Source organism: Saccoglossus kowalevskii, chromosome 3 (genome assembly GCF_978046115.1).
Source record: "Saccoglossus kowalevskii chromosome 3, keSacKowa6.1, whole genome shotgun sequence".
NCBI lineage: Eukaryota > Metazoa > Hemichordata > Enteropneusta > Harrimaniidae > Saccoglossus > Saccoglossus kowalevskii.
The window spans coordinates 10,821,840-10,839,648 of record NC_140643.1 but is presented as its reverse complement, the minus strand read 5'-3'; the positions used below and the strand labels follow the sequence as shown (position 1 = coordinate 10,839,648).

Below are 17,809 nucleotides of genomic sequence, written 5' to 3'. Positions count from 1 at the left end.
TGCATTCACAAGCTGAACATCTGCCCAAGTCATGATTATAATAATACACATATAATACATATAAACTGAATTTGTAATGACACAACGTGGGTTTCGCATGACTCAACAAATTTTTAAAATTAATAAAATTAATTAGTAGAACATTGATAGAGGGGATACTTTGTACCACAACACACTCATATTGCTACGGTATCCGTAAACAAGTGATATTATGATCTGATATTACGCTACAAAGCTGTTACCACGTATGCACGCGATATTGGGCTATGAATATGTTTACTGAATAACAATGTGCAATAATCCCGTTAAAGCATGAATGGACACGAGTATATTTTAAGCTAAAAATCATCAATCTCATTCTATATCTGATATGTATATGTCGCTTTATTAGTGAACTACTGAGTCCTGAAAACTAATTACCATGCAAATGAAGAGATAAGTTACCAATAGATATACCACAGATAATCCAGCTATTAAACGCTAATAACACTCCATACTGAACAATATGTACTACCTGTAACCCCTGAGTGTAGAGAAACGACCACGTGGCGTAGTCACAATTGGTGGTTACAGTGATTGTAAAATAATAATGTTATGCCTGTTTCCTTTATAAGTAGTGCGCGCGATGTTTATCAAAAAAGGACCCCTTGTCTATTTTGATAATTCAGAGATCCCTTGGGTGCATCGAATATTAGTTGGTAAGTTTCCATTATTTCAAGATTAATGGAAACGAAGATGACAAATCAAGTTGTTAAACTCCTGAAAGAGTGGCACAGCACTACGACAATAAGTATAAATTAAAGTATGCAAAGTATAGTAGGAACTAATTTACTAAAAATAGTACATGAAAAGTTGGGAGGCCAAATAATTTTATTGAAAATGAATTCGCCCGCAAAGTCCGGGTCACGTTCAATGTGCAAAATATACTATGTGATTTTGCGGAGAGGGGAGAAAGGTATAAGTTTAGACCGAACTTTAGACCAAACATGCCCGGGCGCGTGGCTGGCTGACAGATGGCGACAGTCTTAAAATGGAAATGCAAACATTTACACTAATTGTAAACGCAATGCTTATCATAATATTTGTATTACTTCCCAGTCACTATCGTTGGTGAAGACATGAAGCAGTCGTTTCACTCTGCAGAAATTAGTGATGATAATATTTGCTGACAGCTATGAACTAATCTACCAAGAATTTAAAAAAAAGAATTTGCATTTACAATTATTACTGAGTTCAATCAAAGAATCTAGAAATTACAATCGCAAAAAGGTCGGAATTAATAATTATAATTATAACAGCAAAATACGCGTCAGTAACAAAGTGAAATGACTTCTAAAGACTGAATTTCGTATTCGGGGCCCTGGTTTTAGTTAGAAACCGACGTTAACTTCACGTTCATGTCCCACCATGGCAAAAGCCGAAAACATGCTTGGGGTGTTAACTGTCATGAATTTGTTTTCGCGTATCTGTTGACCGACTTAATTAACTGATTATTACTGAATTGCTGTGTTATGTCTGTCATCGTTCAGGTCTATTTGAAGTTTTGGACGGAACTTGGCTCAGTGATTTGGAACTAATTACAAGATACCGTCGCTATTCTGACATCCATAGTTATTAATGTAGTGAACGATTAATCAAAATATATGACGTATTCAGTACTTAGTGTGATTGGCTTTATGATTGAAGGTTACGCCCTAGAGTCTTTTTACTGCTTTGTAATTGGTTAGAGTTTTGAAAATGAATAAAGAGAGTTTGAGTTGGTCTTGAAGAGTACTCCAGGACAGACGCAGTAGAGAGAGAGAGAGACGCAGTCCTGGAGAGACTTGGGGCGAGCCTTGACGCAGTCTAAGAGAGTCTTGGGTCAGCCTTGCGATATAGTCTTGGGGACTTTTCCCCAGGGCGCTGTGTCTTATAGAGTGCTCGATTGACCGACTAAGACGAGAGCTGAAACGTATTTCGTTGTGTGTGTCTTATTTGACTGTAAAGTTAAAGTGACTTTCCCGATCCCGTACCTCAAGGGGACGAGATAGAGAGACGAGACGAGATCCCCCCCGACAGAGTGGAGAACCCCGGGGAGGAGAATTTACCCCTGATACGTGGTGTGAGAACCCTGGGCATTGCGTCTTACGCACATTGACATCCTGTGAAGAGAAGTGAATTGGCGAAGATGTGTCTTTCTTGTGAACCGAACTAACTGGCTCGATGGCAGAGACGAAACCGCGCTCGACGACTAACACCGTTAACAGTACGACACCGATGTACAACGCTGAAGAGATGAAGATTTCAGAACCCCTTCGGAAGGACCAGTACCGGATAGGACTGTATAATTAAGAATTGAGCGACATTAAAGACAAGAAGAAGATGAAATAACGACCCGGACTAACGCGACGACAAGAGAAGAAGACGCTATATAGACTTTGAATTAGAACTTTAGCTATCTGTGTATTGCTTAGAGAACTGCTCGCTGGACACTGTAACTGACACTGTGTAACTCAAGGACGTTGAACTCTTTTCACAATCCTAACCCTATTGCTCAGTAATGTAATGTATTGTTTGCTTTTTCTATCTTTTTTCTTACCGTTTTTTGTGATGTCGAATTGTATGTATGTAAGCGCCCAGATCTTTGTTTTGAAATGATATTTAGTGACGTTCGAGGTCCTTTATAACGATTTAAGCGCGTTTCAGTGGACAAGTATTTGCAACACAGTGTTTTGGGTTTTTGTGAAGTTTTATGGTGTTTTAATGAGTTTATGAGTACGGATTATGATGGGAGAAGTAATGCCCCAATGAGTTTTTCAGAGTTTTGAGATTTGTCGATGTACAGAGATATCGACATTTTAAGAGTTGTTTTTGTTTATGTGTTGTTTCCGGAATACTTCTGACGCTTTTTGAGTTGATAGCACCTTTGTAACGTTTTTTAATGTCTTTTTGGGATGAGAGTTTGGTGCGCTTATATACGTATTGTTTGATAACGCAAGCTTTTGTTCACGATTGACAGGTTTATATGTAATTCAGTAGTTTCTATCGTTTTGCTTTTCCGTCTTTTTGCCAGAGGAGTAATGTATTATGAAAGCGAATTTGTCTTTGCATTCTGTTTCCACGCCGTATGACTTTTGTTTAGATTAACGACTTGTGAGTTCAGTTGAAGTTTATAAGCGTATATGACAGGAGTTTGATTAATAGCTTTTTATTCATTGTTTATTACTTACCGCTTTGCAATGCTTTAACCGAGAGACGCATCCCTGGTAATCACGTGATCATGCTGTCGACTGCAGCGATTGGCTGATCGCTTGGTTACACCGCCACGCCTTAGTTTTTTGACCTTTTGATATAGAGTTTGTAACCTTAGTAACGGAGAAAGTGAAGCGACGGGTTACCTCAGCGAACTGTTTGAGAAAAGTGAGTCGATTGGTAGCCTTTCCCTTTTTTTTGATTTATAACCGTTGATATTTGAAACTTTATAACCATTGTATTTAGACTTTATAATCATAGTACTTAATTAGTGTGTTTTTCTCTTTTTGATTTATACCTTTTATTATTAGTATTGTATTTAACCCGTAGCGATGAGTAGAGGACGGTATCTTTGATTTATGAACGTGTTATGCCAAGAGGCATATCTCAGTTTGGGTGAAGGGATGTGTCATGAATTTGTTTTCGCGTATCTGTTGACCGACTTAATTAACTGATTATTACTGAATTGCTGTGTTATGTCTGTCATCGTTCAGGTCTATTTGAAGTTTTGGACGGAACTTGGCTCAGTGATTTGGAACTAATTACAAGATACCGTCGCTATTCTGACATCCATAGTTATTAATGTAGTGAACGATTAATCAAAATATATGACGTATTCAGTACTTAGTGTGATTGGCTTTATGATTGAAGGTTACGCCCTAGAGTCTTTTTACTGCTTTGTAATTGGTTAGAGTTTTGAAAATGAATAAAGAGAGTTTGAGTTGGTCTTGGAGAGTACTCCAGGACAGACGCAGTAGAGAGAGAGAGACGCAGTCCTGGAGAGACTTGGGGCGAGCCTTGACGCAGTCTAAGAGAGTCTTGGGTCAGCCTTGCGATATAGTCTTGGGGACTTTTCCCCAGGGCGCTGTGTCTTATAGAGTGCTCGATTGACCGACTAAGACGAGAGCTGAAACGTATTTCGTTGTGTGTGTCTTATTTGACTGTAAAGTATAAGTGACTTTCCCGATCCCGTACCTCAAGGGGACGAGATAGAGAGACGAGACGAGATTCCCCCCTGACAAGTGTGGAGAACCCCAGAGAGAAGAGATTTCCCTCTGATATAACTCCCATCAAGTTATGACCCGTAATCCCCCCATAAGGAAATGGTTGCATCAAATATTAAAATAAAAATGGTTAAATAGAAGGTAGTATTTTTTTAATTTTTATTTTTGCAATTTCTCTGACTTTTCCAATATGTCTGTGGCTCTTCCTTGTTTTGCATAATGTTTGTATCAGTATTCTTAGTATATTCAGTATAGCGTTCAGGGCACTGCTGTTGAACAACAACGATTCAGTCAATGTCCTTAAGTACCAATTTCCTCGTCGGGCGCTTTGTGGCTGGTGTAACATATTTAAGGTTGGTTTAACCATCGAAATCAACACTGAGAGTGAGACAATTGTAACATTTAGTGCTCCAAGAAAATGTTCTCTGTTAGTGTGTATTTATATACGTGAGCCGATCCTATTACCCATGGCAGTTGGACATTTGCCAAATGTCACAACACTCATCATAGCCCACTTTCTATATAATAATAACAATACAATTAAACTAAATAATTACAATTGATTTAAATTATTAAATACTGTTAAACTTGTCAGTGTTAACTTTTTACGTCACATTGTTCCATGGGTTTGGACATTAGTGCCTTTTTTGAAATGAATTGGTATTGATTAAGTGAAAGATTATTGCAGCAAGTATAACTCAAGTATTGTTTTTAGATATTCATAATGATATAGTTACATTGAGTATTGAAGTACCAGAGTTGCTAGTCGAATACTCGATAGAGGATATAAAATAGATTATATTCGTGAGGTTGTTTTCAAGCGTCTGCAATCAACATTATACCAGTTAACTAAAAATTCAAATGTTCCAGTAAACATAATTCTACCCAAAAGTGCCACAAAGTGTGAAAATTACTAATGCTAATAATAATCCCCACCAATGTATACAATTGTTCTTACAAATATAATACTCGATAAACTGATAAATGTTAACGATCAAGTTCATCTTTTTTTGAAAGTTTAAAATTATAAAACATAGGGGGTCTTGTTTTAATCAATTGCATAGGCTTCATTGCGATATTTGTTGTACTTACCGAAGAATACATGATTGTTCTATATCATAACATCATCACAATTTGCTGAACGTGCCTTCCTGGTAGCATTTGTCCAAAATTCTAAATGGGTGCCAGTTTTCTTCAGAAGGTATACCCTATTTTTTGATACACTAGGGCCATCAATAAATGTTCAACGAAATCTCCAAATGTACACTGTAGATAACCACGAATCCTTAATAGCCGTTTTTTGTCATCTCCTACTACAATGAAACAATTGCCACCCTCGTTATATGCATATTTTCATATGGCCTCCAATGGTTAATGACGTGGGAAATAACAATTTCAACGTTTGCATGTGGATTTTCAAGTGAATAACCACAACAGTAAATGTACCTTTATTGTTTATAGACATGTGCAACACAATTATTCAGTGAAATATGTCGGACTGTTTAAAGATATGTTCTACTGCAGGGGAGAGGGCGAATCCAACAATCGGTACTGAAATCAACAGTAATATATTTGATGTGAAACGTGTGAATTTTATAATTATTTAAAAAGTGTCTTTATGCTCTGTTACAGACATTTTTATATTCTCGGTTTTAAATTCAATTTGTGTTACGTTGGTAAGTTATTTCACATAAAATCTTTAAACTATTTTACCATTTTAGAGAAGGGGTCCTGAGCCATTCCCCACCCACAGACAAACACACCCACACCCTTGATCCACTACGGCAAAATGTTGTACACAAAAAAGACAAGACTATACGTATCTTAGCATTATTGTCTAAGTATTTTAAGGTAGAATGCTACTCACGAGTTTTTTCGCTCTTCGCAGTGGCACGATTTCCTGTCGAAATCTGTCTACAATTATTCATTTTAGTATTAGTCAATTTTGTATTATGTAATTTTATTTCTGCACAGGGCCTCAGCCTATCGTACAAAATGTAATGGGTAGAAAAGTGCACAGCACGTTTTAAATACAATACAACATCCATGTAAACATATGGTACTAAGTTAAGCTGGATTCATATTCATCTCGTCGCTTGACAACTTTTAAAAGATACAAAGCTAGTTGATATATGGTGTGGCAGTTTGTGTAAACTCAGACTGTCAGTATTTGCATAATTGCATAGGGTTATTGACAAAAGATCAGCCCTTAGATTATTATAAAATGGACATATAAAAACAAAGTGAATTTAATTTTCTACTATGTTAAATTCGAACGTATCACTGCAAAAACTAAAAAAATGTTGATCTAACTGTATTTTTGTGTGTCTGCCTAATTCAACATCATGTTTTTGGCCAAAACAGCGAAAATTCGTCAGTATATATTTTAGTCTATAATTGCTTGGCAATAAATTTTTCCGAAAGTACACAGCCTGGATGATTGTGAAATTGAGGCATGCCATTCTTGCTGACAGCATTTTTTTTTATTCTTTGAGTAAATATCACTAAGAAATTTGCAGTATCTCCAACTTGTTTTTTAAACCAGACAATGCCGAAGTCATATTTGAACGGGAGATTTGTATTTGGGTTTCCCAAGTAAGTCTGCCTGTCTTGTCTAATCGTTTAAGCATGATATAACATGTTTTGGGATTCCAGCTAATTTTTACTTTTAACCAATATGAGATACAACGCTTGAAATAACCACAGCATAATGGCAGACTTGCACATTCATCCAACGCCGCTACATTGTTTGTACAACTATTAATGATAAATATATATCTGCAAAATGTTGTTTGTACCCTCTCGATTTCCAAATTTTGGTACCCCCATATCGCTACCATACGAAATAGCTAGCACAATGATTGATTGCATCAAACAAATTAAATGCACCAGCCAGTGGCACACTACCAAATTTCTTACAGTATGTAAATGTGTTGGTTCACTGTAAATCTGTTTTATGAACCCACTAAAAATATAGTAAATTTTCTAAGACATCAAAAAAACGTGTAAAATATATGTTTGAAAAATATGATTCATCACATAGTTTCAGTGCTGAAGCAACACTGTGGGGGTAAATTGTTGGCTGCAAGAAGCTCTTCGACCTATACAATTCGTGATGATAAATCTTCAGCAATTTTTAAATGATCTGTTCAACCCGTAGCTGTACACTATTGTCCAATAACAGAGGCTACACATACTAATACAATAAGTTGACTACATTTGGCTTATACACTTGAAACGAAACAATATATATGCCATCATTAACTTGAAGAATACAAAACTAATGAACCAAACTGGGAAAATACAGTGTCGTGTTGTCGTGTCAATCCCGTTCGATCCCCACACTTCAGTAACTGAGCGAACACTAGCACAAGACAAACGGATCTATTCAGGACCACCACATCCTTCAGAGAGTGACTACCATTACATTATTGTTTCAATGTTGCTTTAATATTTAACATCAGCTGCTTGAACGCGATCTTCATTACACCATCGCGGAATCACCGAATAAAAGCTTGCCCATTAATAACAACCTTTTTTATTTGCTGCTGTTGAGCTGAGACGGTGTAACTTCACGATTGACATTTAAAGCTCGTTGCCACCAAAATGCTCATTACTGTGCAATTTAGATTTAATTAATACTGTGTGTTTATTATGTTCTAATCTACGATCATGAATCTCTTCACTTCCAAAATTTAGGGGGTTCGACCGAACCTCCCCCCCCCCAATCTACGGGCCTGAAAACGTCGATTCTGGTCCGATTTCCCCCCAAAACTCAGTTCTCTGCGTTCCTTTTGTCATAAGCTATTTGAATATAAGAACCACATCCCGGCTAAACCCAGTTTTCAGCAGAACTGTCCCAAAACACTGTGGACACTCTGGAAACTATCTGCTAACTCACTCAAACTTGCAAGCTAAAATAACATCTTTACTGGGGTAACTCCACCCTTGAACATATCCCATACGTCAAGGAATCCATCATCTGATACTGACGGTGACAGGTATTAATGATTCTAAAATCCCTATATGTAGTAAAACACAGCATAGCCCATTGTTTCTGAAAACGTGGGAAAATTGCCTGCAATGTACTTATAGCCTTTGAAATCGGGATAATTCTAATGATTATCAATAGCGAAAAAATAATTAAAAACAAAGGAACCTGCATCCAATACCCTATTATCATATGTCTAATTAGTTAACTTATTAATTTCTTGACTAATTAATATTAATCACCTCAATTCCTTATTAAGCTACTATCAGGGGGGAATTCTCTTCTTCCTGGGGTTCTCCACAGTGTCAGGGGGGAATCTCGTCTCGTCTCTATATCTCGTCCCCTTGAGGTACGGGATCGGGAAAGTCACTTAAGCTTTACAGTCAAATAAGACACACACAACGAAATACGTTTTAACTCTCGTCTTAGTCGGTCATTCAAGCACTGACTCTCCAGGACTGGACCACGACTGCGTCTCTCGTGGAGTACTCGCCAAGACCAACTCAAAACTCTCTTCATTTTCAAAACATTAACCAATTACAAAGCAGTAAAAAGACTCTAGGGCGTAACCTTCAATCATAAAGCCAATCACACTAAGTACTGAATACGTCATATCTTTTGATTAATCGTTCACTACATTAATAATTATGAATACTAACTGTCAGAAATAGTAGTCAGAATAGCGACGGTTATCTCGTAATTAGTTCCAAATCACCGAGTCGAGTTCCGTCCAGGACCTCGCCTGCCTAAACGATGACAGATATAACACAGCAATTTGCTCGTAATCAGCTAATTAAGTCGATTAACAGATACGCAAAAACAAATTCATCATACTACTCTAATTAATTTCTGCCCTAATAAGTACTAAGTCGCCATTAACTCGCTTGTAATAAGTGATTTCATCTTCATCTTCTAGTTGGTCTCCATGGTTACCCCTACCAAGAAAGCTATAGTACTCTGTATCTGAAACTCGACTCAAACACAGTAATTCTGATTAGGCAATGCTCAATGGCTCCTAATAAAAATCACAAATTATCTATGATATACTATGGTTCATTTTCAAACATTAAATCTTTGCTAATTATATTCATTACCACAAAATTGGCTTTGACCTAATTCGTACTTTCCATGTAGCTTTAACTGAAGTTCGCACACACTAGCCATAACACTAATTTCCTGCCAATCTCTCCAACTGATAGAGAGTTCTCAAGTATGAATAAACAAAAGTACCTGCTGGTATACATACACTGACATACACATGTACCAGCTATCGTACACTGGGTCTATTGACTTACATTACATACTCAGTTAGAACCTACACTTACTCATATGAAATCATTAATTGCTAATTATTTGATTCGGGTACACTACCATATTAAGAAACGCGAATTCCATGTGTAGAATTGTATAGAAGAGATTCGGGTGGATAGAGATAACGGAGGCGAGATAACATTGGCTTGAGGAAATAACGAGGTTTATTACACTAACATAAAACAGCATCTGACAAGTACAAGGACAATTTTTCAATTTATAGGGGAATGGTGCATTCTTGAATTTAGGCGGGAAGAGGATATATTACATGTATGTAATAGGTCAATAAGGAGGGGATCCGATTGGCTAAAATATATGCGTTGTGATAGGCTGAATCTTTCGTATGCAGAATCCAAAAGTGCTTATAATGATTCCCGATATTCCAAATATGGAATGATTACGCGCGTAAGCGTCCTCTAATAATAGAAGTTCGCTGATTCTGTCACAAACATTTTGAATTTCGGCATTCCCATCGTGTATCCTTAGAAGGAAAAGATGTATAATAATAAGGTTATTACGAGGATACCTCAAAGTATACACTCAGACAGAACGCCGATAGCTGTACTGCCTTCGTGCATACTTTGAGGTATTCTGGTAATAACCTCATATAATATCAAGGTATTACTGTTTTGCATATATTTTTAGTCTTGTAGCAAACTAAGTTTATTTTTTGCTACTCATAAAAATGAGTGATCCTTCTTGTCTCATTTTTTTAATGCTGTATTGGGTTAAAGCTGTGTATAATAATTATAGTAGTACCAATAAGCCGTTCTCCAAATATCAGTAGTCTAGAAAAAATATACTGACACAATCAATGGAAGCGGAACATCACAAACCCCCACAAGGGAGTCAGACCAAGTGCACGTGGATGATAAGCATCTGATGCTGGCATGCCACACCCGCCGTGATGCTCCAAAGTCATGTCAGGGAAAAATGTCAAATCAAGTTTACTGGACAAACAACCACACTAAGTAGCGAGGACAAACACGACCACATACATCAATCAACAAACAAATCTGCAATCATGTTACAGACAGAAATCCCATAGGAAGCCACCAAATCATGATTGTGACCAAACAACTTCTTAAATGCACGTTTCAGTCGAGGAATCAGAAACCCTTGGCTTATCAACTTGGCAGTCAATAGCCAACAGTTTCAATTCACTTCAATAAACTAATCATTCTATTTAAGCTATTGACCAGTGCCATGAGCCCTTACAACGCTTTGTCAGGGAAATGTACTGGATAAGAGAACTTAAAACCACTGATCCATACGGCCTAAACATTAAAGACAAGCAGCCTGTCGGCTGAGATAGCTCCGCTGTTAGCAATGCACATTTCAATTAAAGAACAGAAAATATTATTAGAAAATGAACAATATGTATAGTATCAAAGCAATGGGACTTGCTGTTTTCAACAACAATTCAAAAATATCACTTTTCACCAAAAATGACAAAAACAATCATCAAAATTAGATAATTGAAGATATCAGCACGAAATTAACAAATCTTAAAGAGGTCCACATGTAGTACTTATACATGTATATGTAATATCAAAGCAATTGGACTTGTAGTTTTTAACAAGAAGTCGAAAATATCACTTTTTACCAAAAATGACAAAAATATTCACCAAAATTAAGAATTGAAGATATCATTACAAAATGAACAAATCTGAGAGGGGTCCACATGTAGTACCTATATATGTAATATCAAAGCAATTGGACTTGCGGTTTTTAACAAGAAGTCGAAAATATCACCTTTTACCAAAAATGACAAAAATATTCACCAAAATTAGAGAATTAAAGATATCATTACAAAATGAACAAATCTGAAAGAGGTCCACATATAGTACCTATATATGTAATATCAAAGCAATTGGACTTGCGGTTTTCAATAAGAAGTCTAAAATATCATTTTTTACCAAAAATACCAAAACTATTCACCAAAATTAGAGAATTGAAGATATCATCATGAAATGAACAAACCTAAACCTCTCACCAAGTATCAAAGCATTCAAGCTTGTAGTTTTCAAGAAGAAGTCAAAAAAGTAAAACACAGACGACAGAAGACAATCACTCATATGATAAGCTCCGCTCGACAAAGTTGACAGCGGAGCTAAAAAAGTGAGATGAAGTATGCCCTCTTCTCTTTACTTCACTTCTCTTGTTTTTATTGCATAAACAAAATTAGCCATCTCTTCTTTCTTGAGTTGAAAACTCCCAAACAACTTCTGTCAGCTGCTTCCTGTTATTACACCTGATGAAGGTCAGGCTTTTCTGTTTTTTTAATAGTAGTTTTTAGCTTGGATTTTTATTATTTTCATCAGCTATGGCTACTATTTTATCGTCTTTTTAACCTGGTTTCCAGTGTTTGTATGATACTGATTTTTGATGTTTTTTTAACACAAAAATGACTACCATTCAGCCATTTCCAATTGGACCATCAAACCAATATATCTGAATATCTATGACATGATGTATAATGAATATTTAAAATTTGAAAATAATCAGAAAAAGCATGCCAGGGATATGGCATTCGAACCAGATTCATTAAAACAAAATGGCCGCCAGTCAGTCATTTTGAATCTTATCTGAAAAACAAAATGACGTGCATCAAGGTCCCATAATGTCTAATGAATATACCAAGTTTGAATAAAATCCATCTGTAAACAGCCGAGAAATGCTTGATTTTGATAATTTTTCAGTACAAAAATGGCTGCTATTCGGCCATCTTGAATCAGATCAGGAAACAAATTGATGTGCATATGTATAATAATATGTATAATGTATGTGTGAAGTTTGATTGGTCCAGGCATGATGTCTAAGATACAGGTCAGGACACATGCACGCACGGACAAACGGATACACGGATGATAATCCCTGTTTTCGGACTGCATCTGAACAGGGACTAAAAATGAAATGCACCAGGAACCCATAATGTGTAATGTATGTACCAAGTTTGAACAAAATCCATTCATAAATGCCAGAAATGCTTGATATTTGATGAGTTTTTAGCACAAAAATGGCTGCCATTTGGCTATTTTGAATCAGAACATGAAATAAATTGATGTGCATATGTATGATGTATGTGTGAGGTTTGATTGTGATTGGTCCTGGCATGTCTAAGATATACGTCTGGACGTACACATGCACGCACACATGGACAGAGAGAGGTCAATCCATAAGTCTTCGTTTTTGGACTGTGTTCGAACGAGGACTAAAAATGAAAATATCATCACCAAATGGAAAATCTGACAGTGATATCCACCTGAGGTGCCTATAGGTATAATACCAAACCAATCTGACCTGTGGGTTCAACAAGAAGTTGTATCACTATTTACCAAAAATATTTTTCTAAATTGGAAAATATCATGAAATGAACAAATCTATGAGAGGTGTAAAGTATCAAAGCTATCTGGCTTGTAGTTTTCAAGAAGAAGTCGAAAATATAAAAAGTTGACACGGACGCTGATAATCAGTAATATGATTAGCTCCGCTCGACAAAATTGACACAAAGCTAAAAAGTCTGTGATCACAGATTGCTTGGATGGTTGTAACCAGTTCCTAAAATAGAGGTTACATTTTGTCAGAAATATTTTTTGACAGGAATGTTCATGCAATGTTTATCCAGCTAATGCATAGTTTGAATGTCTAAGTTGCTAGAGTCACAATTGGGGTTTGTTGAACAATACAGTGAATGGCAGTACCTTAGGGACGACGTCAAAAGATTGATGTCGGGCAAAAAACATATTTCCTTTAGTTTGGGGGTGGGGGGAGGGTTTGACCTCAAAAAGTTTCCATCCTACAAAAACGATTTTATTTTTTAATGAAGTCAAAAAAATCTTGGAGTATTTGTAGTTCGTTTTTTTTCTATTCAATCATGGACAGAAATAACCGAAAAGGGAAAAAAAAAACAGAAAAATGGTTTGGTTCGGGTGTAAATTTGTGCATCAAATGAGGTGCATTTGTAAAATCTTTTTACACCCACTCGAAAACCAACTGCTATGCAATACTACTGTCCGATTATCAATTTGTATTTAATGGTGAATGTGTCTGACGCCATGACCAATATTTATCAATTAAGTTTCAGTGGGGGGTAGGGGGGTTTGGAAAAAAACTAAAGGAATTAAGTTTTTTATCCGACATCGATCTTTTGACGTGGTCCCTTAATTTATAAACATATTGATAAAAATAAGGAAATATCTATGATCAGCTTTCATTGAAATATTTAATAGTGATTGGTTCACCAATGTTTACGACTATATCTTGCATAACAATTAAACAAGACTCAACACTTACAGTAAAATACTTTATTTTCGCTTGGAATTAATTTTTGCTATTTTGGCTGAAGGTATGATTCAGTGAAAATAAAATCTAGCAAATATACCGTTTTTCCTATATTTTACATTCAGCTAGTCAAAAATCAGTGAAAGTAAATTCCACACAAAACACCACAAAAGACTTTTCAGAGAAAATTAATTCCAGCTATAATAAAGTATTTTACAGTATTCAAGATGAAGTGCTTGGTGATTGGATGATGTTGAACTAACTTTTTTCTGGGTTAGTCAATTTAAAATCAGCCATTATGATGTATAAATGTTACCAGCTTTCTGACTTTCACTGCAGTAATGCATTGTACAGTTGTAAACTAATTTCAATATACTTTAATTCTATTCAGAATAATGGGAAGAAAACAATGTTCTGGTCTCCAAGAATATATGAAGTTCTAAATACCTACTAAAAAACATTGCACAGCTTGTTCTGTAAAGTTTACAGGTAACCCTTCATTATTCTCCATAGATACTGTAACAGTTTCCGTTAACAATAACAAATAAACAGTGAAAAGAGAGACGTTACAACCGTGTCAGTTAAGCAAATTCCAATTAAACTGTAGACACACATAGCACCATGTATGGACACAATGAAAACCATCAATAAAACAAGTGAAAACAACTTCTGAATAAGAAAAGCATTTTTTTTTTCCTGCAAGGTATAGTTTGATATGAGATGCATACACTGCAGCTTTGGATTACATTTCTAGTACAGGGGAAAAGCAGAATTCAGCAGCATGAGTGAATATATTGACGGTAAAGCAAACAAAATTGCTATGAAAATAATGATGTAAAGGCAAACAATGCTGCAATAAGCGGGGAAATAACAATGGTAAAGTGAAAGTATTGATGGTAATACAGATAATGCTGTCATGGGAGTTGCGCAATGAATGAAATTTGTTTTATAATATGCAGCATTGAAAGAAAGCATTTAGTATATGTATACATTAAACTCATGTGTGTGCCACTATACACCAATGCCCACCCTGATAAGAGTTCTTAAAGTCCCAACCCCCTACCATACCTCTAAAACCTCCAGTGTCTCAAATTTAATTGTATAATTGGGCATATACAAGGGTTGGGGGCTCAAAGAACTCTTTCCGCCCAGCCATTAACAAACATATATAAGTCAAAATATAGATATATACATATGAATATGATTATTAGATAAATAAATAGATAAATATGAGGTTAAAGAAGCAGCCTGCTTTTGTAGTGTATGAAAGGCACATATGAAACAGTACTATAATTAGGGCAATTATCTGTTCATTATTACATGACATTCAGTCAAATAATACAGCAATGACATGAATTGTAATAATGTGTCATGCATTTCAGAGACCTCATTGGATGACATTTGACCTTCACACCATTTGTAACAATGTGTCATGGATTTCAGTGACCCTCATTGGATGACATTTGACCTTCACACCATTTGTAACAATGTGTCATGCATTTCAGTGACCCTCATTGTATGACATTTGACCTTCACACCATTTGTAACAATGTGTCATGCATTTAAGTGACCCCCATTGGATAACATTTGATCTTCACACCATTTGTAACAATGTGTCATGCATTTAAGTGACCCTCATTGGATGACATTTGACCTACCCCATTTGTAATATGACATGCATATAAGTGACCTTCACTGGGGGGGGGGGGGCATGAAACAAACTCCCATGAATAATGTTAATAAGGCAGTGATATCAGGGTGGGAAAATATTTGCATAATGATATGCAAAATAACAAACTTTTCTTGTTCACAAATATCAAAGTTACATATCGTATGAATATTTCCACATCAATTAAATTAAACATGTAATCTAAGTTTGATATGGCAGCAATTTGAGATGTTAATAGCAGCAACTCGGGACAAATGAGTAGTTTCTGCAGTGCATCCTGATACATGCTGACAGGAACAATACTACAAACATAATAACATTAATGGTCCTGCAAATCATTACTTTAAACTCATAATTCAAAACAGCCAACAAAGTAGTAACGTTTACTATCTCCATTAATATTGTTATAATGCTGATGTATCATATTTGCATACCAAATTATTAAATGTTTCTCAAGTTTCCGCATTTTGTGCTAGTAGCATACTATTTTGGGAACCTCTATTTATGAATTGCACTGAAGTGAAAGTATTATTATTGAAAAGGTGGTGGTTGTTGCAATCCTAAAATATGCATTCATATTTTGTATAATAAACTACATATTTAAAAGACAGTCAGAACCAACTACCACCCTTTAAATAGCTAATCAGTCATTGTGTCCATGCTATAGTTGAGACAAGTGATATAGATCATGTGACAGCCTCATTCAGAATTCATATATGCGGAAAATGAGCTTCTATTCAGCTCTTTCATAATAATGAACTGTCATGTTTATTTATTGCCTAAAAGATGGTGGTCATCACAACGCCTCATGTTTGCGATGTGAAATATACAACATGTGTCAATTACAAAAGTTAACACATACTGCATAACAACCACCACCCTCTAAAATTAAATGAACGCGATACAGTATTCAACTCCGAATTTAGCTTATTTGTAAACTATCTGCTTGGGAAATTAACGATCTATCTTTAGGGTTATTTCCATTGTACAGCCCAAATTTATTGCCACATTTTGCTTGAGAGAGGCCACTTTTCAATTGTCTTTGAGGAAAAGGATTAAAACTTTTGGATTTTGAATTGGACTCTGAAGGAGATGTTGGGGATATCAATTGTTCTGTACTTTTGGACCTTGTTCTTTTCTTCTTGTCTTTAAGGGAGAAAGTGGCAATTCTTTCTTCCACTGTTTGAACAGGCAGTACAGCAGTCTCATTAGGGTGTTGTGACTCTGAAGATGTATCAATGCTACCACTCCTGTGAGCGCTAACAGTAGTTGCCTGGGTTGCCATTTCCAACAACGTCATGGGTTTCTTGTCCTTGAATTCTTGTGAATGACGATGATGGGGATGATGTTGATGTACCTGCCTTGGTGTTCTATATTGTTGGTTATGTTTGTGATGTGTTCTTAAGGTATGATGATGAATACGTCCATTATGATGCGAACCTTTTCGAACATGTTGTTGTTTTTGGTCCAGTTCGTTTGCCGCTGATTTGCCATTTGTCTGTCTTGAGAGATCTAACAGTCGAGGTCTGTCATTTGGCTTTGCATCTTCTTGGGAGTTTATTTGTTTGGGTTTACCGTTGGTTTTTGTAGCCTCTTCAGTTAGTTTAGCAGCAATGCTTGTAACATCAAAATGAAACTTGTTTGATTGGCTAGTTTTCTTTTTCATATCATCATTTATGCCTTCAAGATCAATCAACACTGCTAACTTTGGTTCTGCAGCCGTAGTCTCCTCAGACACCTCTGTGTTATTCTCTACTTTTTCTATTCCACTGTTATTTTCTACACTAGTGTCCAGTTCATTAGAGTCATCTGATGAACAATCTTGATCCAAATTAGTCTGGTCATCACCACTTGATGAACTCCTTTCAACATTTTCTGTCATGGCAACCTCACTCCCGGTTTCATTTTCATCCATCCCATTTGTCACTTTCTCATTTGTTGCTATGTCAACAGGTGATTCCTTATCTTCAGCCGGGGAGTTGTCTGATGATGAACTTTGCGGAGATGTGGCAATCGTCTTGGCAACATGAGCATTGACATGTGCTCTTATCCTAAGATGGTTTACAGCACTTGCGTGATTTTGAGTTGGTGATGCTATCCTGGGACCAATCGTTACTCTCTTATTCCTAGCACCAAGCCCTGGAACAAGAATAAAAAGAATTAGATTCATGAAAAAAATATAATTTCTCAACAACGTAATGAAGCATGAGTGTTAATCACAGCAATAAGTATTCGGCATTTTCGTAGAGGTTAGTTATACAGTCTTGCTAAATAACATCATTTTTAATTACACAAAATATGAAAACAATATTTTAGAAT

General features: G+C 36.1%; 1 protein-coding gene across 3 annotated transcripts in view; it reads right to left on the bottom strand.

Annotated features, from left to right (window-relative positions):
* Positions 1-13,743: 13,743 nt before the first annotated feature.
* Positions 13,744-17,809, bottom strand: part of LOC102806365 (TBC1 domain family member 30-like) — a 36,683-nt gene continuing 32,617 nt past the window's right edge. For all 3 annotated transcript variants that reach the window (XM_085496759.1, XM_085496760.1, XM_006818973.3), the window contains one exon: positions 13,744-17,629. In XM_085496759.1, coding sequence (XP_085352885.1) covers positions 16,413-17,629 — 1,217 coding nt within the window. In that variant the 3' untranslated portion in view covers positions 13,744-16,412. The remainder of the gene's footprint in view (positions 17,630-17,809) is intronic.